Genomic DNA, 27932 nt, shown 5'->3' on the forward strand with positions numbered 1-27932 from the left:
AGACTGGTTTGGTTAATCGGAAAGTGAGAAATCCTTTCATTTTGAATTCACATGTAGCTTCTATTCTGAGATTGGTCTTAATTTGATCATTTACGGAGTACTGATACATGTATGGTGAGGCTAGATCTCCAGGTATCGACAGAAGGTGATTGAAAGTTCCTGGGAGATAATGTTTTATCTATATACGTCCACATATACAAATATACAACATGGTTAACGGTTGCCCTTCGGATAATTTCGGATAATGTTAGTGACCTGGATATCAAATATGGAGCTACGAGGGGGATTTGAAGGGCCTACAACGAGACGATCAGCCCAATACCTGCTTAATACATATTCCACCTATAACTATCCTCATGAACTCTCAGAGTGGGCGTCAAATTCCACAGAACCGGTACCAGTACCACGCGGTACACATGTTCCTAGATCCATTAGGCCAGCAATAGGTGTTACCACACCGGCTATCACTATTAAATACTAACCATTACTGCTTCAAACACAGTGATTAAATTAATCCTAAACATCCGTATTAGAACACAACCCAGTTTACGATTCGAAGAAGAATCTCAAGGGCCATATCCAGAGTAAGGTGGGGATGTCAGTGCTGGTGCGGCGCGCTCGGCTATATTCTATCATATCCGGATGTGGGTAGCAATTATGGGGCAATATCACACCCTCTCACTTATATTACAACTCTTCCACAAAGCGCAATTGAATCATACCAGCTACAATAAACAATATTATTATATACCTATGAAAACAACCTGAAAGTTCCGTACAACATATCCACCACCATGCCAACCCCCCCTGAAGCAGGCGAAGCAACGCCATTACTTGAACCGCCATTGCCAGAACTGCCACCGGGGACGCCTAAACCTCACCCACACAACCACAAACGCTTCCTCCTGATATGCCTCTTTGGAATTCTCTTTATTCTTGGCTTCCACCTCACGTTTCTCGAGCGTACTTCCTTTAGCCGTGACTTGAAGCGATTCCATGGCGACAGGCTCAGTTTTGCCGAGGTGCAAAGGGTATACTTGAACCAGTTATCCGAGACAAACCACGCCAGAAGGTGGCTTGAGGAGTACACCAGGGGCCCTCATTTGGCCGGTAACATTCAAATGGCGGAGTTCACCGAAGAGAAGTTCCGGAAGTACGGCTTAGACGTAACACGAAAGAGCTACAATGTGTGGACGAGTCACCACGTCGCAAACCACCTCAAGTTGGTGGATCAGAAGGGTAGAGTATTGGAGGATCTTAATTTGAAGGAGGATACGCTACCTGAAGATGAAACTTCTAGACGGAAGGATGGCATCCCCGGCCACCACGGGTACTCTGCTAGCGGCAATGTCACCGGGAAGTACATTTTCGCCAACTACTGCATGCTAGAAGACTTTGAATTATTACTAGCTCATGGAATTCAAATCAGCCAAAGGATTGTTATCTGTCGCTATGGGGGGATCTTCCGCGGGTTGAAGGTGAAAAACGCGGAGTTGTACGGGGCAATCGGCGTGGTTCTTTATTCTGATCCGGGCGATGATGGGGACATGACGGTGAAAAATGGATTCAAACCGTATCCATACGGCCCGGCGCGAAACCCTAGCTCCATCCAACGAGGCTCCGTTATGTATTTCACCGACCAACCTGGCGCTCCGTCCAATCTGTCAAGTCCGCTCCTTCCTAAGATTCCGTCTTTACCCATAAGCTACGAGGCCATAGAGCCGATTTTGCGCACCCTCAACAACAACTCAATGCCTGGATGGAGCGGTAATCTTGAATCGTTTGATTATTCTCCCGGTCCCTCCATCGACACTGAACTCAACTTGTACAACGAACAAAGTAACTACGTGGACCAAGTGCATAATATAATAGGGAAAATCCACGGGATTATATCGGATGAGGAGATTGTGATTGGGAACCACAGAGACTCGTGGACTACTGGCGGTGCTGGAGACCCCAACTCTGGTTCTGCCATCATGATAGAGATTATCCGAGTGTACGGAAGGTTGCTTAAGAAGGGTTGGAAGCCGCTTAGAACGATCACGTTTGCGTCATGGGATGGCGAGGAAATGGGAATGCTAGGTTCCACTGCGTATGCAGAGGATGAAGCCGCCAAGCTCCAAGGGACAGCGGTTTGTTACTTGAATCTTGATGTGGGGGTGATAGGGTCGTACTTCATGGCGAATGGCCATCCGTTGCTCAAAGAAACGTTGGTGGAAACTGCAAAGAAGGTGTCTTTCAACGGGCAAAGGATCAGTTTGGCTCAATATTGGAAAAACCAGTCGAGCAACGGTGAAGTGGGGTTGTTAGGGTCTGGGTCCGATTTTACCTCATTCCAGCACCACCTTGGAATTCCCTCTGTGGATATGCGGTTTGCGAATTCAGAAACCGATGCGGTGTTCCACGACCATTCGAACTATGACTCTATCCACTGGATGGATACGTTTGTCGATCCGGAGTACCGCTACCACAACACCATGGCGAAATATTTGGGGATGGTGGCGATTCAATTATCAGAAAATGAGGTGACGTACATGCGGACCGCAGACTACGCGGCAAAGCTATATGAATACTACCAAAGCTTGGAACTTCTCCATCCATGGCTCACCAACCCGCGTGATTTCAATGGATTTATTGTTTTCTCAGATGTATCGAAACACCTCCGGCAGAGATTGAACGATTTCCATGCCACTGCCACGTCGTTTGATGCGTACCTCGGAGATCTTCAGAGGGAAGTAACACAGGACTACGCTTGGTTCCACTTCTATTACAAGATCAAACTTGCATTCCGGATCAAGCGTGCGAACCGGATACTATTGGCCCTCGATAAGGCGTTCTTGTACGAGGAAGGGTTAACCGCGAGGCCATGGATGAAGCACGCGGTGTATGCCCCCCACAGAGAAGAAGGATATCCCGGTGATGTATTCCCGGGTTTGTCCGAAGCTTTGCGGGATCAGGATTACGATGCAGCCGTGAGATGGATGTTCATCCTTATCGGTCAGGTGAATGCTGCTATCGCCATTCTACTGTGAAAAGTGTATTTTTGAGCGGCCACCGTTGAGACTCCGTCTGGGTGTATAATTAAATCGGAGCACCTTTTCTCTAAATTATGACGGTAACCTTTGATGAGTCTTAGGTGTAAGGGCTTCTTGTAAGTGGTTAACCTTGTAATGTCCCGGAGAAAATTTAAAGCTTGATAAATTCTCCGATCGCCCCTAGTTCGAGATGCCGTGATCCAGATTTAGGAACCCGATCTTGTATGATGACAAGGTTTTCTGTAACTCACAGTTGCTGTTAGATAAAGCCACCTCTCCGCGAATGGTTTCCCATTCCAACCTACCAAGACAACAACAATTTACTGACGTCTTTCATCTCCCCATGTTCGTATATAAAACTCGCAAAAATTTTTCAGCGGTTTTTTGAGATTCTTCACCTATAAATTTTCTCAATCGCACCCACCGTATCTTGTATATAATTACTTTTGCGGAAGTTTAGTCCGATAATTTGGCTACCTCCATAGCAAAACTTTCGCTCGATCAGGCGTTTTCTCCCAGAATCCAAGCTTTTCAAACGGTACTCAATACCACAGATATAGGAAATATAGGAAAACATTATTGACCCGAGTTTAATTAAACTTGCACTCAATTCTGGACAGAACGGTAAGACATGCGCTGACTAATTTGCGGCCGATGTACTGGGGGTATCCTCCAATGATACCAACGTCGTCCCCTGACCAATTCTCTGCGGCGCGCAACCATAATGACAATCACCCCGCTCCGCTTTTTATAAAATTTCACACCCTCTTCATTGGACCTTGCCTTTCATCCCCATCCACAATGTTCTCCAGAGCCACCATCCGTACGTTCTCCACCTCTACCGTTGCCATGGGCAAGAAGGTTTTCTTCACCCCATCGATCAACGGTCAGATCCAGCCAAGAATCGAGTTCGAATTGTACGACGACGTCGTTCCAAAGACCGCTGAAAACTTCCGTGCCTTGTGCACCGGTGAAAAGGGCTTCGGTTACGCCAAGTCCAGCTTCCACAGAGTTATCCCGCAGTTCATGTTGCAGGGCGGTGACTTTACCCGCGGTAACGGTACCGGTGGTAAATCCATCTACGGCGAAAAATTCGCCGATGAGAACTTCGCCAAGAAGCACACCAAGCCGGGTTTGTTGTCCATGGCCAACGCTGGTCCGAACACCAACGGGTCCCAGTTCTTCATCACTACCATTGCCACCCCGTGGTTGGACGGTGCTCACGTCGTTTTCGGTGAAGTCACTAAGGGTTATGAAACCGTCGAGGCCATCGAGGCCGTTGGCTCCCAGTCCGGTGCTACCAGAGCCCGCGTCGTCATTGAAGAGTGTGGTGAGTTGTAAGTAATTCCTATGAACAGTTTGAATCAATTTAATGATATACCGATAAGTGTAAGGAGGTGATATTTTAAAAAGAGAAAGAAAGCTGTAAGAGGCGATTTCCGCTAAAGACAGTGAAGATATGGTATTATTAGAGCGACTGTGCTAGCTGTAGGTCCCTGATTCTTCGTATGTGGGCATGGACTGAAGGTGATTTTTACGTTGGCGTGAGATGGTAATTGGCTTCCAGCATCACCATGCCTACTCTTTAAAGGATGATAATTAAAGGGCCAGAGGGAGCTATGAATAAACCAAAGAGTTATGGCCAATAAAGTCAGTACTTCCGTCGGAGGGGTTTGAATTAGAGGCTGGCCAATGTTATATTAACCATTTTGAGCTTTTATCCCGAATTCAGGGGAACGTTACTCAGTGCTGGAGCATCTACTTGACTACTAGGCCGGATATACCAGGGACTTCTTCTAACTCTAGGCAGTCGATATCTCCTTATGTACCGGCATAGCCCCGACTGTACCATATACCCGAGATTTGCCAAAAAGCCATTCCAATTGGAAAACAGGTTTGTATTTAAATAATTAGCTAGGATACCAGGTTAGCCTAGTAAGACGATTGAAGTAATTGACATACTCTACAGCTAAGCAGCGGCTTTTTCAAATGCACTTCGAGGGCAAGCAAATTTTGTATGACGTGGAACTCCGGAGCCCTTAAAACGCCAAGACCTTAAAGAAAAAAAAAACCTATTTTCCGGGTTTTATCTGGGCCCATTCAAAAGTATCTAGCCAGCCCTTAAAATCTCCTTTCTATGTATATTGAAACCGTATGTAGAATCGCATTATACCAGCCTTGATTCTAGCCCCAAGACCTTTGGCTCAGTAGATTAGTGCACGCCTCGACCCATCTTGCCACCGTGTGCCGTATCACAGGCGTCGTCACAAGCCCACAGAGAATAAATTTTAAATAGTTAATACACTAACCGTTAATAAAAAGTGCTATTAACGACTGTTCAAGCGGAAAAAAACAATTACTAAGGGCACTTCGTGTCCCGTTGGCGTGGTTTGGGCGTGTCCGTACCAGCTGCCGTTACGGACACCCTATCGATTGCCCATATTAGCGGTTATGTCAACTCAGCCCGCTCTTTCCGCTAACTCTCTATACACACACACGATGGACATTTTGAACAAGAAATTGAAGGATTTGAACTTGTACGAAGTCAAGGCATATGTGCGCAAAGCGCAAAATGGTGCGTATACATAGAAAATCTTGCCGATCAGCACTAACACCCGCAGTGGTCTACAACTTCACGGAGATGGAGTCCAAGGTCCGTGAGGCCACGAACAACGAGCCATGGGGTGCAAGCTCATCGTTAATGCAGCAGATCGCCGCCGGAACGTACAACTTTCGCGAGAGAGAGGAGATCATCGGGATGGTCTTCAGACGCTTCACCGAGAAGGCCGCCAACGAATGGCGTCAGATCTACAAGGCGTTACAGTTGTTGGAGTACTTGATCAAAAACGGGTCTGAGAGACTCGTGGACGACGCCAGAGCCAACATCAGCGTCATCACAATGTTACGCTCTTTCCACTACGTGGATTCTAAGGGCCAGGACCAGGGCATTAACGTGCGCAACCGTGCAAAGGTGTTGATCAGCTTGTTGAACGATGAGTCGCAGATCAGATCCGAGCGTAAAAAAGCCAGAGAGAACGCCAAGAAGTTTGGTGGTGTTGCCTCTGCCGATGTGGGTGGTGCTCCCTCTAACAGACCAAGACAGCGTCACACGTACGATGATGATGAATACACCACCAACCGCGTTTATGGGGATGGTGGGGTTTACGGTGAGAGATACGAGGAGCACAGAACCGGTGGTCAAAAGGAGTTTGAAGAATATGACGCTGGTGAGAGCCTGAGATCCAGAGCCAATGGCACCACCTCCACCTCCAGAGTTACCGCCAGCGCTTCCAAGGCTCCAGAGGTCAACTTGTTCTCTTTTGACGAAGCTCCAGCACCAAAGTCCACTCTTGAGGAAGATGACGATGATGACTTTGACGACTTCCAGAGCGCCTCCCCAGCCCCAGCCCCTACGGGCTTAAACCTCAACGGATTGTACCAGACTGCTCCTACCGCTACCAACGACTTTGGGGACTTCGGGGCCTTCACCGCTACGCCAACATATGCGAATGCGGCGCCTGCCCCTCTTGCGGCTCCTCAACCGTTTGCCACGCCGGCCAAAAAAGACGATGCCTTCAGCTCCTTGTTTTCTTCCGCCAAGACGCAGTCCCATGCCCAGGCTCACGTCAAGCCGGCTCAGCAGCCGACGCCGGCGGCCAGCACCTTCGACGATGACTTCCTCGGGATGGGCTCCGTGCCGGCTCCAGCTAAGAGCACCCAGAGCACCCAGAGCAACCCCAACGACCTCGACTTGTTGTCCTTCTAAGTGATTTATAGGAGTGTATTATAATTGGCCTCGACATCTTTGTTTATGCTTATTCCTGATTTCGAGATTGTAAGACATAGGTCAGCCTGGTAGGGGTTGAGAGGATGTATCGAATATTAAATGAAAGGAGGGGTCATTGCTCAATGGTTAAATGTCTGAGCAATTCCCTGAATGCACGCCAAGTAGCATTCAAGATGGTAGTCAAGAAATAAATACTGGGTCCTGGTAAATGAATCGAGTGGTAAGTCGTAATGGTAGATTAAGGCAGAGGCGATTGGATGTTCAAGGACTGAAATTTTGCAGCTCTAGCATGCATCAATATTTCTGGACAGATGAGCCAGTAGCTGATTGTTCTTTGATACCAGGAAGTAGAATTTCATCCGTATACTAGTGTAAGTCAAGGTATCGACATTTATATGAATTTAGGAGAACAGCAAGCCAAGAAAAGCTATTAACCCTGTGACATCCTGGCTCAACTAAGAAAGCCTTGTACAAAAAAGTGTGAAATTGGTGTGAGAATAGCTACAAACTAAGCACCCTTCTCTTAAGCCGCTTCTAATAAATGCTTTGAAAAAAAGGGCTACCGACGTTAAGAGTCTTTTTCACCCATATTGTCTTAGTAACCTTTTCTATTACCACGTTACTGATATTTCCCTGCTCATCTCACATATCCTGTATGTATCCCTGCGGCTCGCATGCTTTTTTTCTTTTTTATGAAAAATTATACGCAGAAAATAAAAATTCTCAGCTCATCCCATCTCTCTTTCCATCCTCTTTCTCTCACACATGTCTGATAACGAAGAATACGACATTGCGAGTAACATTGCATTGGACATCAGTGGGTCGTCCGACGAGTCTGATATCGCGTCCGATGGCGAGTTCCAGGACGAAATCATGTCGTCGGACGACGAGGAGCAGCCAAAGAAGAAACAGAAGGTGGCCAAGGTGGCCAAGGTGACCAAGACGGCGTTCCCGTCGTTAGAGCTCTCAGATAATGAGGGCCAGGACGAGGAAATCCTGTCGTACTTCACGTCGCAGACGCCGCTGGCGAAGAAGGCCAAAAATGGGTCCTTCGCGAGTTTCGGGTTGTCCAAATTTATCCTCCAGAATATCGGCAAGAAGGGATTCAAGCAGCCAACGCCGATCCAGAGAAAGACCATTCCACTCATTTTGCAGAACAGAGATGTGGTTGGGATGGCCAGAACCGGTTCGGGTAAGACTGCCGCGTTCGTGCTCCCAGTGATTGAGAAGTTAAAGGCACACAGCGCCAAGATTGGGGTCAGAGCGGTAATCTTGTCCCCCTCCAGAGAGTTAGCGAACCAGACGTATAAGCAAGTGAAGGAGTTCAGCCGAGGCACGGATCTCAGACCAATTGTGTTGATGGGAGGTGACTCGTTAGACGACCAGTTTTCGTCAATGACGAACAACCCCGACATCGTGGTGGCCACGCCCGGCCGTTTCTTGCACTTGAAGACGGAAATGCAGCTTGACTTGAAGGCTGTAGAATACATTGTGTTCGACGAAGCTGATAGATTGTTCGAGATGGGGTTTTCTGAGCAGTTGAACGAATTGTTAGCAGCCTTGCCTCCTAACAGACAGAGTTTATTGTTCTCTGCCACTTTACCAACTTCCTTGATTGACTTTGCAAAGGCCGGTTTGACGAACCCGGTATTGGTGCGTTTAGACGCTGAGACGAAAATTTCAGAAAACTTGGAAATGGCGTATTTCACTACCAAGCGAAATGAGCGTGAGGCGAACTTGTTGTTCACGTTACAGGAGGTAATTCACCTTCCGTTGGCCACCGAAGAGCAGTTGGTAAAGCTCCGTGCAATGAGTAAGCACAAAGATTCATCAGATGAGGAGTCTGACGAGGAACAGACCAAGAAGCGCAAGAAGAAGCTTCGTCCGAGATTACCGCCAGCCAACCAGCTCCCTTCACCGCATTCCACCATTGTGTTTGTTCCAACAAAGCACCACGTCGAGTACATCACCAAGATGCTCAAGGCGGTGGGGTATGCCGTGTCGTACATCTACGGTGCGTTGGACCAATACGCGAGAAAGCAGCAGCTCCTCAACTTCCGGACCGGATTGACGAATGTTTTAGTGGTTACTGACGTCGCCGCCAGAGGTATTGACATTCCGGTGCTTGCCAACGTGGTGAACTACTCGCTTCCAGCGTCATCCAAGATCTTCATCCACAGAGTGGGGAGAACTGCGAGAGCGGGGAATAAGGGTTGGGCGTACTCGCTTATCAGCGAGAAGGAGTTGCCGTACCTCTTAGACTTGGAGCTCTTCCTCGGGCGCAAGCTCTTGCTCACCGCAATGTTTGATAAGAAGTGTGAGCTCATCAAGCAAAAGTGCGAGGAGGAACTGGCGGTTTATCTCAAGCCAAAGGTGTCGTACATCGACCGTTTGGTGATCGGGTCCGCTCCACGTACTGTCTTGGAAGACTATCAGGAGACGTACGACAACCTTATCAAGAACAACTATGAGGTTTCTACGTTGAAAGACGTGGCGGTCAAAGGTGAGAAGTTGTACTTCCGAACCAGATCGTCCGCCTCGCCAGAGTCAATGAAGCGGTCGAAAGAGATCATCAATGCCGCGTGGGACGACCAGCACCTTCTCTTCGGGGCTAACCTTGAGAAGGAGAAGGAGGCATTTTTGGCCAAGTTGTCCAACCGGTACTCCAAAGAAACCGTGTTCGAGTTTGGGAAGAACGATGATAGCATGGTTGCCTTGATGAACAAGAGACGCAGACAGATTGCGCCAATCCAGAGACGTGCCAAAGAGAAGCGGGAATTGCTCGAGATGGAGAGAATGGCCGGGTTTACTCATGGTTTGGAGGATGAAATCTTGAAGGGGGACAGCAATGAGGTTGGCTACACGGTGAGTAATGAGCAGGAGTTGACTGAGGCATTTGAGGACGGTGATGCCGCGTTGAAGAAGTCGACCAAGACCAAAAAGTCGTTCAGAGATCCAAACTTCTTTATTTCCCATTATGCTCCTACAAATGTCATCCAGGACCAGCAGCTCGCGGTGAACAACGGTGGCGAAAGATACAAGCCGTCGTTTGTGAACGAAGCTGCGAATGCCGCGTTCGACTTGGATAACGATGACAAGATCAGAGGCAGACCAAACCAGGTCATGAAGTGGGACACCAAGAAAAAGAAGTATATCAACCAGCAGTCGACTGACCAGAAGTACATCATCGGTGAGAGTGGACAGAAGATTCCAGCCACCTACAGGTCTGGGAGGTATGAGAACTGGAAGCACGCCAGAGGTGTGGGCGACATGAAGGTTGGGTCCCAGGAGAAGCCGACCGTCAGGGGCAACAAGTTTGTGCACAAGAAGGTGAGCGCACCAAAATTACCAGACAAGTTCAGAGATGACTACCATACGCAGAAGAAGAAGGTGGAGAAGGCGGTCGAGTCGGGCGTGCATGTCAAGGGTTGGAACAAGAAGGGCCAGGCAAGCAATGAGATCAAGTCGACTGAGCAGATCAGAAGGGAAAGAGCGATTAAGGAGCAGAAGCAGGCGAAGAACGCTCGTCCAGCCAAGGGGGGGAAGAAGAGAAAGTTCTAAGGGTGAGAATTTTTTAAGGAAGGGTGTGGGCTCCATCCCCTGTATATTGTATAAAAACACGTTTATCGCCAGTGAATTGGATGTAAAGAGTAGCGAAACGTTTAGATTAGTTGTAGTGGCAAATATTATCAAACAAATCCCAAGGTAGTTTCCAATTAACACCTCTAAAGGAATATGCCGAGGAGTCATGAAACAGTACAATGTGATTTTTAAATTTTTATCATACTACGAGAAACAAAGGGAAGCAAAGGGTGTGCTATCTTTATTTGTGAGCCACCACCACCCCGCAGTCGTGCGGTTACCAGCATAACTCAGTCATTCCCGAGTGGTGACACATCGAGGCGTATATCGACTCAGAATCTGCCACAATCGCTTATCCTTTCGCCTAGATAGCATTCCTACCGTATTTAATGTTAGAGGATATCCTCCCGGCGAAAAAAGTTCTTTCTATCCAGTCACACGTGGTCCATGGATACGTGGGCAATCGGGCGGCTACATTCCCGATGCAGTGTCAGGGCTGGGACGTGGACACGCTAAACACCGTTAATTTTTCAAATCACACGGGCTACGGGCAGGTGTACGGGGCTAAAACTACCGCGGGACAATTGCGAGACATCTACCACGGCTTGAAGGACATCGGCTTCCGCTATGACGCGCTCTTGACCGGCTACATTCCGGGTGATGAGGCGGTGCAGGCGGTAGGCGAGATTTGTGTGGATATCAAACGGCGGGACACCGAGTGTATCTGGTTATTGGACCCGGTTATGGGTGACGAGGGGCAGTTATATGTCGAACAGAGTGTGATTCCGGCCTACAAGGCCATCCTTAGGTCGGGACTCGTGGACATCATCACGCCGAATCAGTTCGAAGCGGAGCTTCTTGTGGGGTTTTCCATCACTGATACTGCCAGTTTAAAGCGGTGTCTTACGTACTTGCATGAAGAATACAACGTGAGGCACGTGGTGATTTCGTCGCTCGCGCTTGAGTTTCCGGATGAGGTCCAGCAGCGTACAACGTGCGACAGGGCTGACCCCACCTCTAGCAAGTCTATTTTTGCGGTGGCGTCATCTCAGGGCATCGTCACTTTGTTCAAGATTCCTCACATCGACTCGTACTTCACAGGTGTGGGCGACTTGTTCTCGGCGTTGCTTCTCGACCGAGTGGCGAAACACAAGCGCGCGTTTGCGGAGAACGTGAACGAGATTTTGTCGGTGATGCTTGACGTGTTACATGTCACAAATCGCTTGGTGATCAGGGAGGTGGGAGAGGCCTTGCGGGGGACCATCGGGTCTGCTGAGAGCATGAAGCACTGCGAGTTGCGCATCATCGAGTGCCAGCAGCTATACCAGGCGGAAGAAAAGTACTTCCTGCCGTGTGAGCTTAAATGATATTTATTAGAAGATACTGCATGTGAGATTTTTATGACCTATTGAATTTTCCTAGCGTGATTTTAACATTGTAGATTCCATAGAGGCTTGAAAATAGGGATTTGAATGATCGTACCAAAGTTTTATAGGTCCGAGTGAAAGCCCTCGACTCTGGTATATTGCAATTGTGAATAGAATATTGATCTTATATAAGGTTTGTGCTTTCGTTGGAAGGGTGTAGGTAGACGAGGGTATAAAATGACTTCAAAAGCCAACGCTGGTTGGACCGAATGAAGCTCGAATAGAAATAGGCTTCAGAATGCGTATTTCCTTGTATTTTATTTTCCTATACACTCGGTGCTGTACACTATGATTGGTATCTTATCCCCTTAATGAACTCAGATTTATTCGATACGGCTGGTTTATTTATACAGTCTGGCTGGCTAAGATGAACTCTCTTCGTATTCTCTGGCCATCTACTAGGGGAGTAGAATTCCATGTCTAGACTTGAGATGTAAGGTCCTGGATTGCTTAATTTCCCCAATATTTTTCTTTATGTTTTTACGATTAGCATTAAAATACCTCTTAGTTAAGCTGGCCGGACTAGTCGTGATTTGTTTTTCCATGGAAGCCCCCTTCCATGCGTTTTTATCGCATAAAATCCCGCCTGGAATTGGACGAAAGAAAGGCTAAATAAATAATTAATACGTACCATCCCACTGGAGGCCCCCAGAAAATCGCACTGATCGTATTGTCTTGAACGACTTGCGTGACCTGGCTCTGCCCCAAACCCGCCGTGGCCGCAGTGGGTGATTACACGTGACCTGTCGATTTCCCCATGCAGGTCAACTTCGATATGGCTCAGGTGACTGGTTTGAACTGGCCTCTTGCCTTATCTTTATCATCCATATTTCTTATTCTTTTCCAGAGGCCATTTGTATATTTCAGTTCAGTCACTGTTATCTTCACATCCTCTTTCTGCCTACATCATGGGTCTCAGCAGCCTCCACCCCAACGATTCGGTCATGTGGCTGTCACTTTCGGTTCCAGAATCATACGACACGACGCTGCGCAATTCGCCGCTGCCTAACACAAATTCCGAGTCCAGCCTTGCTGCCAATAATTCCTTGCCTTCCTTCGTCCACAAATGGAGCCATGGATACTCCATCATCTCTGTTGTCGCCTTGCCACAGCTGGGCCTTTTGTGGGTAGGGACCCAGAACGGCAAGATCCTCGTGCTTGACCTCGACGCGTACGAAAAACGTGCAGAGCTCAGCGGCCACGCGGGGTCCGTGCTCTGTCTTGCGGCTTCCAGCTGTGAGCAGTATGTGTTCTCTGCGGGCTGTGACTCGCTCGTGAAGGTTTGGAGTGTGAAGCGGTTGGAGGAGATGCTCACGATATACTCACTTGTGGATATCGGAGATATTTTTAGCATTGCATGGTCACAGTCGCTCAAGACACTTTATTTTGGCGCGCAGAACGCGTCGGTATCGTGGGTGACTCTTGATCTAGGCGAAGACGAGGACCACCGCGAGACTAGCGGTGAGACTAGCGACGAGAACAGAAACGAAACGCCAAGCGAGGCCAGAGGCCAATCACAGGGTCTTGGAACCTTTCCCTTGTCTCACGCAAACACAGACTCTAGTACCGTCTCTAGCACCATCTCTAGCACTGGCTCTAGTCCTAGTCCGAGTACCGTGCCCGTACCGGGCCTGGTTGCTCGTCCCGACCGCCTTCCTTCCCGCCGCTGGGACAAATTCTTTGACTCTAAAGGCCCTGGAGGCAGCATGAATCCCCTCCAGACCAAATCTCCCGCCCAGCAAACCTCCATGCTTATCGAGGTTCCCTCTGCCAATATCAAGCGTTACGCCCACAACGGCTACGTCTATGCGATGAAGCTCGTTCCCGGACTCGACTTTGGCGCGTTTCAGGCGCACGAACTCCTTTTCACTTCCGGCGGTGACGGCTTTGTGCGTATCTGGGGCCTTGCCGGGGGCTTGCGGCTACTCGCCTCGCTCGACAACGAGGACTGCGTGCTTTGTCTCGACATCAGTGGTACATACCTCTACGCGGGACTCACGGATGGCCAGGTTAAGATCTGGGACTTGAGCACGCTCCAGTTGATCAAGAACTTGAAGTTCCAGGCGGAAGGCGACGTCCAAGCGATTGCTACGAACAACTACTGTATCTTCAAAGTGACCAAGTCGGGGGTCTACAAGTGGCGACTCACGGGTGAGAAGAAGGAGGACTGGATGGCCCATGGCGGCAACGCCCTAGCGGTGAGTATCTTCCAGCGCGGTGGCCGGTATTTTCTCGTTTCTGGCGGGGTGGACAACTCGGTTATCGTGTGGTGTCTTGACGACTTCCAAAACCCACCCCAGTCCAGTGAACTCCAGAATTTTGGGAACGACCATTTACTCGAGACATTAGAGCGCTTTGTAGCGTATCAGACGGTGTCAAAGAACCCAGAGCAACACATGCATGACTCGCGGCAGTGTGCGGGATTTTTATACCGGTTGTTTATGCGGTACGGGGCGGTAGCGGAGTTAATCTCGACGGACTGTGGGAACCCAATTGTATATGCGTGTTTCAAAGCTATTAAGCGGGGTGTGAGTGAAGCCCGTGCCTCAGACTCCAGTGTTTCAGATAGCAGCGACGCTACTGGTAAGGCTTCAAGTGAAACCTCCAAGCCTTCTGGCAATAGTTCGGGCGACGCCTCAGGAAGCTCCGGTGATGGAGTTTTTTCCGAATCTGCCTCCAGAAGTCCCTGTCCCCGTGTGCTTTGGTACGGTCATTACGACGTCATCGAGGCCATCGATGACACCTGGCACACCAACCCTTTCCAGCTCATCGCCAAAAATGGCAACCTCTACGGTCGCGGTGTCACCGACAACAAAGGCCCCGTACTTGCGGCGATTTTTGCTGTCGCCGAGCTCGCCAGCGCTGGCGAACTCGCCTCAGACGTTGTTTTCCTTATCGAAGGCGAAGAGGAATACGGCTCACGCGGTTTCCGCGCTGCAGTTGAGCGCAACCGCGAGCAAATCGGCCACATTGACTGGATCTTACTCAGCAACTCTTACTGGCTCGACGACCACACCCCTTGCCTTAATTATGGTCTCCGCGGGGTGGTTAAAGCTTCAGTCGAAATCGGCTCGGACCGCCCGGACCGCCATTCTGGGGTGGACGGTGGGGTTTCCCGGGAACCCACGATGGACCTTATCCGCCTTCTCGGCACGTTATCCGACGATGACGGAAGAGTGATGGTGCCAGATTTCTACAACACTGTGAAGGAGTTGAGCCCTGAGGATATTGAGTACTTCCACGAGCTTGCGGATGCGATTAAGGTAGATGTGAATCCCGAGGCGTTGATGCGCCGGTGGGTCAAACCGTCGCTCACGGTCCACAAAGTCACAGTTTCCGGCCCAGACAACAACACGGTGATTTCCCAGTTTGCTCGCGCAACGTTGTCCATCCGCACTATCCCAGAGCAGGACACAGAGGCTATCAAGCAGAACTTGGAGGCTTATCTTGAGGAGAAGTTTCGTCAACTGCAGTCGGACAACCGGCTTTCGGTGGACGTTCAGGTGGTGGCGGAGCCGTGGTTGGGGGATCCGCGTAACGCCGCGTTCCAGATCTTGCGCCAGGAGATTGTCGCCGCATGGGGTGTCGAGCCGTTATTTATCCGAGAAGGTGGGTCTATCCCGACGTTAAGGTACATGGAGAAAGTGTTTGGTGCACCAGTGGCGCAGATTCCGTGCGGCCAGGCAAGCGACAATGCCCATTTGGATAATGAGAAGTTAAGGGTCACGAATTTGTTTAAGTTAAAGGAGATTTTGAAGGGAACCATCCTGAAGTTACCCGTGAGGCCAAGTGCATAGCACAGGGTTGAACTAAAGAGTACGGTGGATGGTAAGCAAATACGTACATGTATATTAATTCTATGCCATGTAATTAATATCGATATCGAGTGAAAATACGTAGGTTATATATTAACTATGAAAGCGAGATGCTAGCAGATAACCGTAATCACTGTCAGGCGATACTCAAAATGATTTGGATCTAATGAGGCACCTTTTAACGTTTATACTAGCTCAACTGGACTGATAATTGGCATGTGTCACAAGCTAAAAGCTCGAGAGGGACCCGTAAATATCCGATGAAGGTCTTTCCATCGCGTGGAATGCCATTAATCCCGACCCATTTAGATCTATAGCATTAATTTACATTTCCGGCTGTGTGACGAGTGACTCGAACGAAACAAAGACCGTAAATCAAATCTTCAAGCAAGAAATCTCAGTAGTATGTGTATGAAAAGTATTTTCTAGTGTGTGCTAAGAGTGGCTTTTTATTCCTTAACCAAATAGGATGGATAGATAGGTGGCTTTATCTGGTAATGGAGGATGGGGTGGCTATGTAGAACAAGCACAAGACTCTAAACGTAGGTTTCATGGGTCTTAGTTTATTACTAAAATTATCTGGTTCTATTTGCTAGCTAAAGTTGGATACTTGCTTCCCCGTAGGCCTTAATGGTATATAAATTCTGTGTTGAGCCATCCCTACCTTATTGTTAACAATTTACCATTTGTAGTTTCTTAGCTACGCTTATTATTTTAACCATTGTCGACACGAAAAGTTGACTCCAGCTGTCATTATAAGCGGCTATATAAAACTTATACCTTGAGATCTCATCAACCTCCCTGGCAAAAAGACAGTATGCAAGAGACGGGACTCGAACCCGTGGCCTAACAATGGGAATGTTAGATTTTACCCCTAAACCACTCCTGCACTCTTGAGTTTTTCAGGCCATGAAAATATCCTAGTCATAACTCTTTGTTGTCGAAGGTTATCCAAGGAAATTGTTTTTGGGGGATAAAAATAATAAAGAAAAGAACCTAAATTCTCATGTAATTATTTACTAACCTAGTAAAACTTTGCTCCGTAATCTGTCTCAAGGATAAGATCAATATATCTCTCTAGGTCTATGTGTTATACGAAAAGACTTTCATCCCTCGTGGTTGGCATACCACAATGTGAACTTTTAACAGCTGATTGCCCTCTTGAAACAAACGAGAATGGAAACATTAAACTAGATAAACTTGGCAATTTCGATTTACGCCCATTTTAACTCGTTTATTATATTAGGCATACAAGGATACCCCTTTTTGACACATGCCGATAGCATGCGAAGGGTTGCTCTGGCTATGTGCAGGACTACGATAAGGCAAGGTTGCCTCATAGCCGAGTGGCTTCAATTGCCACTTAGACTAGGGCGTTCCCATTCAGCTTTCAAACTTCATCCTTTCTATCATAATATTTGATTGTTGAACTTCATACACTCTTTGAATATTTACCATTGTCATGCCTATTACATTTTTAGACCTAGGACCGGATGTGATTGCCGCCAACATTATTCCCCAGCTCTCTGTGCCCGACATGGAGGCGCTTTCTCGCTGCTGCAAAGCGACACACGCCTTGGTTAACGACCCCATTGTATGGCAGGGAATGTACCACAATGTTTTTGGCTGGAAGCCGTCGCCACTTAGCTTCACCTCGAGCAAATGGCCCGAGCTCTTTAAGCGTCGTGCCCGTTCCAAGCTCTACGCCTGGGGAAAGCCCGATTCGGGGCGATTAGGTACGGCCACCAGAAATATCCCCCCAGAATACGCCAGACGTGCGGGATTTACCACAGCTGTCGTGAGACCATTCCCCATCAACGCTTTTTCACACGTGGTGCTCGCTGACGTCACGGCTGGAGGCTTCTCTTTTCAGATCTTGACCAGCAATGGAGAGATCTACTCCACCGGGAGCAGCTGGAATGGGGGGCAAGTGGGACCGGGACCGGATAGCTACGACTTTCAGACCCGCCCAGGTGTCAGTTTGCCGATCAGAGGTGGTGCTACGAGAAATAATGCTGGGGGGAATGCCACCAGGGTGGCACCGGAAGATTCCACGGACGCTAACCCAGATGCTTTGACATTTGGGCCGTTATTCCCCGGGAATCCCTTTCCTATGGGCAGGGTTGGTGGTGTAATCCACGCTAATCATGGACACCCCGTCCCTACCCCCATCGATGCTCCCACCGATGTTTCAGCGGATGCCCCAACGTCCACTAGCCCAGATGCTTTGACATTTGGGCCGTTATTCCCCGGGACTCCCTTTCCTATGGGCAGAGTTGGCGGTGTAATCCACGCCAACCACGGACACCCCGTCCCTACCCCCACTGATGCCCCCACTGATGTTTCAGTGGATGCCCCAACATCCACTAGCCTTGGTGGCTTGACGTTGGGGCCGTTGTTCCCCGGGACCCCCTTTCCTATGGGCAGAATTGGTGGTGTAATCCGTGACTTTCTCGGACCACCGCAGCCTTCCACCGCCGCACCTTCTTCTCGGGTCACTGGTCTTCCAGCCACCGCTACTTCACCTATTGTTACCGCTACGCCTATCAGCGATGTTCCAATGCCACAGCCAGGAGGTAGACCGGAGCCACCAACAACTACCCAGGCCCCTCCCTCCGTGCCTAAGGTGGAAACCCAGGAAGGTGTGGTATCACTTATGAAAACACCAGTACCGGTGGAGTTTATCGCGTTGTCATCTGGACGCTGCCACTTTATTGCCCTTGATTCCAAAGGCAGCATCTGGTCCTGGGACCACCCCGCGCAGAGGATGGGAATTAGACTTCACTTCGACCAACTCTCTAGTGGAAATGCAATTCTCAAAATCGCTGCGGGGTGGAACATTTCCACGGCGTACGTGCTCAATGTTGGGATTATCGTCTGGCACAAGCGCGATGCCGTACCAAAACTGGATAAAGCCTATCCCGTGGAACACACTGCTAGAGCCCACTATAAAGTGATCCGTGGGACTGGTGCGGTCCGCGGTGACGCTCGCGTGGTGGACTTTGTGGCCTGCGACGGCTTTGTGGTATTTATCACCGGGAAGGGCGAGTTGTATCGGGTGGATGTGGGAAACCCCGAGCTGGTTGAGCGCATCAGACCGGTGTTGTTGTCCGAGTTTATGGCTAGACTAGAGGAGGGCTCGCGGTTTGTGCGGTTGAGCGGCTCGTTCCGTAACTTTGCCGCCATTTCGAGCGACGACCAGGTGCTCATTGGGAATAGGGAGACGACCGAACCGCAGATTATCCCAGAGTTGCAGAAACGTAACTTCATTTCGATTGCGGTTGGTGATTATCACTACTTGGGCCTTTTGAAGAACGGGACGTTGCTCAGCTGGGGTAGAGAGTCGAACTCGTGTGGGTGTCTCGGGTTGGGCGTGCCGGAGGAGGTGTTCCGCAACGGGGGCTCGCTCCATGAGAGCAGTGTTACTGTTCACAAACCGTTAGAGGTGGATTTGGGCGGGAAGAAAGCCGTAGCCATTGCCGCAGGAGGCTGGCAGAGCTGTGCCATTGTTGCTGATGTATAAATAGGCTGAGAGATGGAAAATTGGGCTCGATAAATATAGTGATAGTATTTTGAATATGAATATAAGTTTATCAGTAACTAAGCTGTGTAAGTGAAGGACAGGTCTTTTAAGGAAATGTAACTTATAGGTACAGGCTTAGGTATCTTACCTTTTGGTCACCCGTGCCAAAGTATCACACATCAATTAAAGCTCCTTGTTTTACAATGAAGTTATTAGTGAAAACACATTAATGCATTTGGCTTCGCAAAAAAAAAAAATTCTAGTTTAGTCCAGCCATTCCAAAGAAGGCAGTTCTGTTACATATACGAGCATGGGTTTAACCCTTACAGAACTTGGTCTGTAGGAAAGGATAGCTATTCTCACTTGGTGTAGCGAAAGTGTAGTCATGGGTAGCTAATCCAGATACAATATAAATAACGAGGAATAATCCTGGGCAAAGAACAATTCTGGATGAAGCACAATCCTGGACGAATTATGCGCACTTTCAACTCAATTGAAGTTTTAATCGCTGATATATCATATAATGAGTGCTAATAAAAGTTGTTTATAATATCGATATCGTACATTTCCATGATGCTACCTCTATGGCTCCCTGCCGAGTACTCTGGGGCTGATTTCTCTCTCCAGGGTAAGTTCCTTTTCGCCTTTTAGATGGATACCTGTCGAATATATAGCTATAAACTATCTCAAATGATGAACCACAGATAGCGTGTTAATCGTAACCCATTGGCTACATTTCAGTTAATTTATTATTATTTAAGACCTACCATTCACTCTTTAAGTGCCTCTCTACGCTTCCAACCATTGGATATGGTTCTTAAATATATGACCTATATTTAGAGTGTTGATCCCGCTCCACTACAGTATGTATCACCACGGTAAACTGTTACTAATGAAAAAGTATTAGGAATAATTTCAATTAGATTAAATCTTGAATACTGAGTCATGCTGGACGTAACACATCAATTCAGCACGCTAGTAAACTTAGAGACCTCGCTTCTCAGTCAAACAAGGCCTCGGAACTTAAAGAGATGGCCCTACCAAACCAAGATACTTTGCGTGGTGTTCGGCATGCTCCTTCGCAAAGGAGGCAATAAAGAAATATGAATGGTCAAACTTCTCGACCAAGTTCACACTCACCTTGCCCTTGAATTTGCTCTCTTCCGACGCCTTCAAAAAGTTCTCCGGTTGCAACTGGTTATCCCTGTAGTGGAAAGCATCGGCCAAGCCCTGATGGATCAAAATCGGAGCCACGGGACCGTCGTACTTCTTGATCAATACGGTAGGGTCATATTCCAACCACGCGGCTCTGTCGTCGCCCAAGTAGCCCCCAAAGCACTTTTCGCCCCACGGACAGTTGGACGGGTTGGAGATCGGCGCAAAAGCAGACACAGACTTGTACTTTCCGGCATTTTTCAAGTAGATTGCCAAGGCGCCGTATCCCCCCATGGAGTGGCCTGTGAGCGAAACCGTATCAAAGTCCAAACCAGCAAATTTCTCCGCCAACAAAACAGGCAATTCTTCGTTGATGTAGGAATACATTCTATAGTGGTCCTTGTACTTTTCAGTCGTGGCGTCGCAGTAGAACCCGGCGCCGGTTCCAAAGTCCCAGTTCTCGTCCTCGCCGTCGATGCCGGCCCCGCGCGGCGATGTGTCTGGATACACCACTGCAAATCCGTACTTGTCAGCATACGGTTGGAAGAAGGCCTTTTCCGCCCCATTGGCTGGGGAACAGGTCAAACCCGCCAAGTAGATCAACACTGGCGTGGCATGAATCTTGCCAGCGTCGTACGACGCTGGCAAGTAAACATTGATATCCATTCTTGTAGCAGTTTGTGTGGACTGGTGGGAGAGCTTTAAGAGCTTACCCCCAAAGTTTGCGATTTCCGCTTCGATGTTGAGTGACATAGTCAAGGTGGGAGGAGGAGAGAGAAAGAGGACAAAGTAAGGGGAACGCAGATTTATATAGAAACGTCGAGCCGCACGTTTTTTCGGCGCACATTTGACCCCGCAGTTGAGTTGTGTAATCAGCGTGGAAGTCGGGAAATGTTTACCTCATTGGGAAACGCCGAGCCATCAGCGTTTGAAGGGACAAACATCGATCAGTATTGATTAACTGGATGTGAAATAAAATACATTCAAAATAATATAAAAAGCGTGGAATCCGATTAGTTCAATCCTCCTGGCTGGAAATAATGCTGGTAAAGCCATGTGCATGTACGTTATTGGGAGCTTAGGTAACGAGGCCTCAAGCCACAATTGCTGTTGGGAAAAGGTGCATATTTTAAGAATTATTATTTAAAATGATATTACTATTCGAATAGACACCCCATTCTTTGAATTTCGATGCTATGCTGAACGCCAGAAGCTAGCTTTTAGTGAGAGAACTCTCACTGGTGCATTTCGCCATCCCCGAAGTCATTCCGTTCAACACAAACTATGGCAACCCTTAATATCATCCTTATAAACACGAATTACTCATTCAGAAAGATAACCATGCCCTTTCTAATCTACTTCGCCTTAGAAGTCCACAGGTTTCGTCTTTCAAACCCGCCAGTGGCGGTCTTGAACTCTTTCAATGCATTCTTCAACCGCTCCTTCGATGTTTCTACAAACACCCCCGAGGCGTCCTGGATTATCGGCTGGTCCAAGGCCTCGCCCGCCACAATTACAAACCGCGACACTTCGACGCTGGTGGGCGGAACCTCGCCCACAATTGCATCACCATCTTGGCTGAAGAACACGGCCTCGTAAAGAGGCACGTGCTGGTGGTTAATGAGCAAGTCCTTCCCTGCAAACGTGTATACAAAGACGTTGAAATTCTTTGGGATCTTTTGCTCGAATGTGCCCCCTGGTCGAACCTCGTAGTCGTAGTACTCCACCGGCGTGTACGCCAACTCCTTGTGGGATGCAACCCCGTACGCCTCTCCTGAGATAACTTTCACCGTGACTTTTGCATTGGGGGTAACAATCGGGATTTCGGGGGCCCTTAAGTCCCTGTATCTAGGCTCCACCTCTTTTAACCGCTCCGGAAGGTCCACCCAAAGCTGCAAGCCCGTGACATTTGCATCCTCACTAGCGACGGGCACCTCAGCGTGCATAATGCCTCTCCCAGCGGTCATGAACTGGAGATCCCCTGTGTTCAAGACCCCTGATCCTCCTGCAAAGTCGTGGTGTTGCAAGGACCCGGTTAAGAGGTAAGTGACGGTTTCGTGGCCCCTGTGAGGATGGTCCGGGAACCCTGCACTCGAACTGGCTTTGAAGTGGTCGAAGAGGAGGAACGGGGTGAAGGTACGCATTTGGCGAACCCCAATGGCTCTTCTAACCATGGCACCAACCCCCTCGGGTCTTTCGACCGCTGCAATGAACTTTAAGATGGATCTGGGAATGGGTTTCATCGTGTGGCGAGGGGCTAACAAGATAGTTTCAGGAGCATTTCCTTTTTTTTTCGCGTGAAGCATATGCAAGGTGATGCATAACAGCAAGCATATGCGAGAATCCTTTCAGGAGAAATATACGTGTAAGTTGATGCCAAGGAGGCCGTAACAGGGAAGATAGGATAACCTGGATTAGATTGACATTTTAGGTATTCGGAGTAGAAAGTGATTATATTGCCAATGTTAGATACAATGATACCGTTGGAGGGACGCCTTGATTCAGTTTGTATCTGTTTAAGCCATCTCTCGACAGCCACGAGGACCTCTTACGATAGTCTCCATTGCCCCCGCCGGAGATTCCCTCATAATAGTGAATAGAAAATAACTTTATCTGAGGTGTTACTCTTCCGGTCCGGGGCTAGTCTATGTATATTCTAAACTGTAACTGAACTGAAGGTGCGAAGGAGGTCTGGTTAATAATATATGAGTTCTTAGCTCTGTGTTACTCGACTCTATGACACAGTAGGGACTGTCAATCGCTAAAGACTTCCATTACCGACCCTCTTTAAACCGAAATACTCCAAAATAGATGCATTTGGTCCTTTTCTACTCAGCTTCCTCGTCCATATAATATATTAGAACAAAAATATCCATTATCGACAGTTGAATCTATTCAGAGAGTACTACTTAATGTTTCATTCGGTGGTTTGGTTCAGATCTAATCCCCTTCACTGCGCTTCAACCTCCCGGTTCTGTAACGCCACACTCTTCGTCATGTTCCTTACCTTGTAGATGCCCACCAACTGCTTCGATAACTCAAACATGTTGTTTCTTAACGAAATCACAATGAACTGCGCATTCTTCGTCCGTTCCTTAATGTAATTCGCCACAATCGACACATTCCTAAAGTCCAACGCCGCATCAATCTCATCCATCACGTACAACGGCGTCGGCTTGTACCGGTGCAACGCGAACACAAGCGCCAATGAACTCAACGTCTTCTCTCCCCCAGAAAGATTCGAAATGTTACGCCACGACTTCTTTGGTGGCATCACACTGAACAAAATCCCCTCAGAGAAAGGATCCAACGAATCCACCAACTCCAACTCCGCATTACCCCCCATTGTAATCATCTGGTACATTTCCTTCAACGACAGTGAGATGGTGTTGAAACCTTCCATAAACTCATCTAAGCGCCTGCGCTTGAGGTCGTCCACCGTCTTCTGGACACTCGTGCGCTCCTCCACGGCGGCATTCAAGTCACCGCGGCGTGCTTCAAACTCCTTGCTGCGCGCACCGTACTCCTGCAATACGTCAGGATCCACCTTGACGCTGTTCATGTAGTTCTCCGCGGTGTCGCGCGCGGCGTCGACCGCATCCGCATCCATTGCGCGGAGCTCCACGAGAGTATACTCCGCGCGCACGACCGTGTATTGCGCGCGCGCATCCTCTGGTATCCAGTCTAGCAACGCCGCCACGTCGCGCACGGCCATCTCCGCGATGCGCGCCTCGATCGCCAGTAAATTACGCTGCGCCGCGCGGATCGCGGCCGCATGTTTCTCCATCTTGTTGGTAAGCTCGATCGCCGCCTCATCCAACTTCTTGATCTCTGAGCGCCGCGCAGCGAGTGCGGCCGCGCCGGCTTCGAGCTCGGCCGTCACCTCGTCACGTTCATTCATCGCCTCGTCCAACGCGGCCTCTGTCTGCGCCAAGCCGTCTGCCTTCGCACGGCTTTGTGCCTCCATCGCCTGAAGGTCGCCACGGCACGTCTCCACCAGCGCTGTACTTTCGGCGATAAGCGCCGCAAATTTCTTGATCTCGTTTGTGAGCTTGCGCGCAGCGAGAGCCTCTGCGGACCGTTTCTCAGTCGCCAACTCAATGCGCTCGCCGAGAGCGTCCACCTTGGACTTCTGGATGCGCAACTCGACCCCACCCACGTCCATAATCTTCTCCTGGAGCGCGGCAATCTGCGCCTGGAGCGCGTCTGCCTGCTGCGCGTCCGCGGCGCGCTCACCTACCAAGCGCGCCACCTCCGCCTCCGCGGCCGTGACTGCACGCGTGTCCGCCGCAAAAGCCACGCGGTTGGCCGTCAATTCGGCCAAGCTGACTCCGCAATTCGTGACCTCGTGCACCATTGACTCCAATTCGAGCTCATGCTGAGAGATGGCTAACTCCACCTCCGGTTGGCGGTCACGGAGGCCCTGCAACGCCGCACGGATCGAGTCAACCTTTGTACGCACAACCGCAAGCTTCTCGCGCTTGACCGCGAGTGTCTCGCGCGCAGCCGCCACCTCTTCCGGTGCGACAAACGCTGTCGGCGTTGACTTCATGCCGCCGCCCACGGCCGCGCGCCCCCCACCAGAAAGTGTCCCGGATTTGTCCACAAGCTTGCCGTCCAACGTGACCGCACGCCAGCGCTTCTTGTCGCCGAACGCGACCGCATTGGCCTCTTGCATGTCGCGCGCGACCAACGTGTCCTGGAGTGCATGATAGAACGCCAGCGAAAACCGTGGGTCCTTCGGCGTCACGAGGTCGAACAACCGCGGTACGTTGCGTGGTGTCGTGATCGGCTGCATTCCGCGGCGCGCGATCTTATCCAAGCAGATAAATTTCGCGTAACCAAGCTGCGTCGCGCGCATATGCGCAATGCACGCGTCCGCGGCCGCGACCGTTTCCACCACCATATCGTTCAACAGTCCACATGCTGTCGTCACCGCCACATCATATTTATCATCAATCGTCCCCAAGTCTCCTAACCGGCCGTGGAACCCTGTCACGCGCCCCGCTTGCAGGAGTCGCATGAGCCCGTCTAAGAGCTTGCTCTTGCTCTGGCTCGCACGAAGCGCGCTCTCCATCTCCTGGAGCTTGTGCTGCTCGTCACGCACGTGCGTCTCCATCTTGGCCAACGTTTGTGCGTGGTGCGCGCACTCGGGTTCACCAAGTTTGATTTGTTCGGCCACGTGCGCCTCCTCGCGGCGGAGCTTCGCAAGCGCCTCCGTCTTGGTCTCCTGTCGCGCGCGAAGCGTCGCGATACGTGCCTGGCACGCTTCGATCTCCGCCTCGTTCTCAGTCTTGCGCGCTGCAAGCATGTCGACCTTACTCTGCGCGATCTGGACCTGGGCGTTCTTGGCCTCCAAGCGGTCCTGCCATGGCTGCAACTCCGTGCGGAGAACTTCAATCTGTTGCGTGAACACCTCCGTCTTGGACGTGAGTTCCAGTCGGATCTGATCGAGCGCAGTACGTTCGCGCGCCATACTCTCCTGCAACGTCGCAATCTCTGCCTCAAAATCGCCGCCTTCGAGAAGTGCGAGCTTCGCCTCCGCCTCTTTGGTCCCGAATTGCGAGGCCGCCAACGCCTTCTCGGCCTTCTTCTGCTTCGCAGCCGTATGCCGGAGCTTCTCTTCAATAGATACCTTGTCCTTCTCCAACTGCTTTGCGGTCTTCTGCAACGCCGCGATACCGCCCGCGTAGCCGTCCGCACGACGCGCCAACTCCGCGTGCGCGGCCTCCAAGCGTATAATTTCGCGCTGAAACTCCGCTGTCTCAGCCTGCTCCTTTGCGAGCTCTGCTGCTAGCTCTTCATGCACCTTGGTGTTTGTCTCCACCGCTTCGCGGTCGTGGAGCATCGCCAACTGGTGTGCGGCGGCTTGGTTCTCGACAAACAGCTTCTCCTGCTCCAAAAAGGCCAACGCATCGTCTTTGCGCGCCTCCAACGCGGTCTTGTCACGCTCGACGAGCTCAAACCGGTGCTCCTTCTCCTTACACAGTTCGTTCAACTCCGCCACACGCGCAACCGCCACGTCAATCTGCGGTTTGTACGCGGTTGTGCCGATGATATCTTCGAGGTACTCCAACAACCCGTCATCGTTCTCCTTCTCAGCCTTGGCCTTCATCTGGGCAATGCTCTCTACCTCACCCTGGAGGATGAGGAACCGCTTGTGGTCCAAGTCGATGCCTTTCGCCTTCAACAACGTCGTCACCTCTGTGTACGTGCTCATTTTGCCGTCGATGTAGTACTGTGAGCCGCCTGTACGGAATGCCTTGCGCGAGACCACCAACCCGCTGCCGGATACCACCGTCGCCCCCTCACTGTCTTCATCATCAATCACGTGCTCGAAGTGTATGTCGACTGCGCAGAAGCCCAAGTCCGTGTGCTCCTCCGAGTTGTGGATGAGTTCGCTCAACTTGCCCTGGCGCATCTTCAGAGCGCGGAAACCAAACACAAACAACATAGAGTCGATCACATTGGACTTGCCGCTCCCGTTGGGCCCGACTACCGCCAGGAATGACAGGTGGAACGGCCCAATCTCTTGCGTACCCGCATATGACTTGAAGTTTGTCAACACGAGTTTGTGGATTACAAGGCGCGGCGCACGCGGGGGTACCACCACACGCGATGGAGACACGAGCTTACGTGGCGAGAGCGGGATCTGCGTCAATTGCGATGAGAAGTCAAGCTTCACCGGCATGAGCGCGCGCGCGTCGCGCGACTCGGGCCCGCGTGTACCCTTGCTCGGGTCGCTCGCCAACTCCGGCACCGAGATGATTGAGAAGTTTGCTTTGTCGTCCAAAACGGTCGACCGGTCCAAAAACGGGTTGTCTCCCGATTTGTCAATAAATGAGTGCTTGGAGTCCGTGTCGATGAAACTGGACTGCGCGGCGGGCACCATATCACGAGGCGACTCTAGTTTGGAAGTATCTGTGCGGTGTGAATCGGCAAAGCTGGCTTCAACCGACTTGCCTTCTGTTTTGCCTTCATCTGATTCGGATGTGTCGTCTTCAGCGGCGGCTTCTTCTGTATTCTGGGGGTCAGCCTCGACTTGTGGCTGTGGTGACTTTTCGTCCGACTCTTCATCCGATTCTTCAATTTTTCTCTTTGATCGAGATCCCATTGTGTGTTGTTAGTTGGTTCTGGACACGACAAAAGAGGTTGCTTTGTTTTGTTTTGATTAATATTTTCGCAGTCTGATCTGGCGGGTAAGGTGCAGGTCGCGTTTGCCATCGAACGGAGACACCGCGCGGAATGTTCGCGAAAACATTATCACAGTGTTTACGCCGTATTTATTTCCCAAGTTTGGCTGCTGGGAATTGGTCAAGTAAATGTAACATATCTTGTATATTGCCTTAAAAGTGTCTCGTTTTGATATACTTGCGCCTCTAGAAATGGCCTCCTACACGTTTCAAAGTCAGAACCGTTATGCTTGGCACCCTTCCATTATTCTGGATTTTATATGAATGGCATGGGTTTCCAGTTCCGTACTTGATTAAGTCTCTGTGGTATATCTTTACCCTGAGGGCAGAATATCTATTTATAGTAGTATACTGGTTAGTTATATAACCTATGTAGGATGACGGTAGGAGGAATCGATCCCTATCATGTGAACAT

At 49.8% G+C, this 27932-nt stretch overlaps 11 protein-coding genes and 1 non-coding gene across 12 annotated transcripts; 8 read left to right on the forward strand and 4 right to left on the reverse strand.

The window, feature by feature from the left end:
- The first annotated feature begins 47 nt into the window (after positions 1-47).
- On the forward strand, positions 48-559 carry BABINDRAFT_159521 (uncharacterized protein). The gene has a single exon (XM_019127707.1). It carries the CDS (start codon positions 269-271, stop codon positions 479-481), a length of 213 nt encoding a protein of 70 aa, XP_018988384.1. The 5' UTR covers positions 48-268; the 3' UTR covers positions 482-559.
- A 235-nt stretch (positions 560-794) lies between these two features.
- On the forward strand, positions 795-3032 carry BABINDRAFT_5926 (M28 family metallopeptidase; the record flags this gene model as incomplete). The annotated part of the gene is made up of 1 exon (XM_019132327.1): positions 795-3032. One exon carries the CDS (start codon positions 795-797, stop codon positions 3030-3032), a length of 2238 nt encoding a protein of 745 aa, XP_018988385.1.
- Positions 3033-3808: 776 nt separating this feature from the next.
- Positions 3809-4498, forward strand: BABINDRAFT_159522 (peptidylprolyl isomerase). The gene has a single exon (XM_019127708.1). It carries the CDS (start codon positions 3837-3839, stop codon positions 4374-4376), a length of 540 nt encoding a protein of 179 aa, XP_018988386.1. The 5' UTR covers positions 3809-3836; the 3' UTR covers positions 4377-4498.
- A 1109-nt stretch (positions 4499-5607) lies between these two features.
- ENT3 (Ent3p) lies at positions 5608-6093 on the forward strand (the record flags this gene model as incomplete). The annotated part of the gene is made up of 1 exon (XM_019131515.1): positions 5608-6093. A coding segment is annotated over one exon (486 nt), but the record flags the coding sequence as incomplete, so codon positions are not given.
- A 1494-nt stretch (positions 6094-7587) lies between these two features.
- BABINDRAFT_44431 (putative ATP-dependent RNA helicase) lies at positions 7588-10444 on the forward strand (the record flags this gene model as incomplete). Its single annotated transcript, XM_019132106.1, has 1 exon — positions 7588-10444. The coding sequence occupies one exon, from the start codon at positions 7588-7590 to the stop codon at positions 10381-10383; it is 2796 nt and encodes a 931-aa protein (XP_018988388.1). The 3' UTR covers positions 10384-10444.
- Positions 10445-10763: 319 nt separating this feature from the next.
- BABINDRAFT_159523 (pyridoxal kinase) lies at positions 10764-11831 on the forward strand. Its single transcript, XM_019127709.1, has one exon. It carries the CDS (start codon positions 10794-10796, stop codon positions 11769-11771), a length of 978 nt encoding a protein of 325 aa, XP_018988389.1. The 5' UTR covers positions 10764-10793; the 3' UTR covers positions 11772-11831.
- An 838-nt stretch (positions 11832-12669) lies between these two features.
- BABINDRAFT_159524 (glutamine amidotransferase subunit) lies at positions 12670-15721 on the forward strand. The gene has a single exon (XM_019127710.1). The coding sequence runs from the start codon at positions 12740-12742 to the stop codon at positions 15626-15628; it is 2889 nt and encodes a 962-aa protein (XP_018988390.1). The 5' UTR covers positions 12670-12739; the 3' UTR covers positions 15629-15721.
- A 743-nt stretch (positions 15722-16464) lies between these two features.
- Positions 16465-16535, reverse strand: BABINDRAFT_t37. The gene has a single exon. It is a non-coding gene; the product is annotated as a tRNA-Gly (tRNA).
- A 611-nt stretch (positions 16536-17146) lies between these two features.
- BABINDRAFT_159525 (SCF ubiquitin ligase complex subunit) lies at positions 17147-19198 on the forward strand. Its single transcript, XM_019127711.1, has one exon. It carries the CDS (start codon positions 17184-17186, stop codon positions 19167-19169), a length of 1986 nt encoding a protein of 661 aa, XP_018988391.1. The 5' UTR covers positions 17147-17183; the 3' UTR covers positions 19170-19198.
- An 814-nt stretch (positions 19199-20012) lies between these two features.
- On the reverse strand, positions 20013-21002 carry BABINDRAFT_159526 (S-formylglutathione hydrolase). Its single transcript, XM_019127712.1, has one exon. It carries the CDS (start codon positions 20988-20990, stop codon positions 20193-20195), a length of 798 nt encoding a protein of 265 aa, XP_018988392.1. The 5' UTR covers positions 20991-21002; the 3' UTR covers positions 20013-20192.
- Positions 21003-21436: 434 nt separating this feature from the next.
- Positions 21437-22579, reverse strand: BABINDRAFT_159527 (pirin family protein). Its single transcript, XM_019127713.1, has one exon. The coding sequence runs from the start codon at positions 22565-22567 to the stop codon at positions 21680-21682; it is 888 nt and encodes a 295-aa protein (XP_018988393.1). The 5' UTR covers positions 22568-22579; the 3' UTR covers positions 21437-21679.
- Positions 22580-23052: 473 nt separating this feature from the next.
- Positions 23053-27258, reverse strand: SMC4 (condensin subunit). The gene has a single exon (XM_019127714.1). It carries the CDS (start codon positions 27214-27216, stop codon positions 23275-23277), a length of 3942 nt encoding a protein of 1313 aa, XP_018988394.1. The 5' UTR covers positions 27217-27258; the 3' UTR covers positions 23053-23274.
- Between the last annotated feature and the right edge of the window lie 674 nt (positions 27259-27932).

This window comes from Babjeviella inositovora, assembly GCF_001661335.1.
Source record: "Babjeviella inositovora NRRL Y-12698 unplaced genomic scaffold BABINscaffold_1, whole genome shotgun sequence".
NCBI classification, from domain to species: Eukaryota; Fungi; Ascomycota; class Pichiomycetes; order Serinales; genus Babjeviella; species Babjeviella inositovora.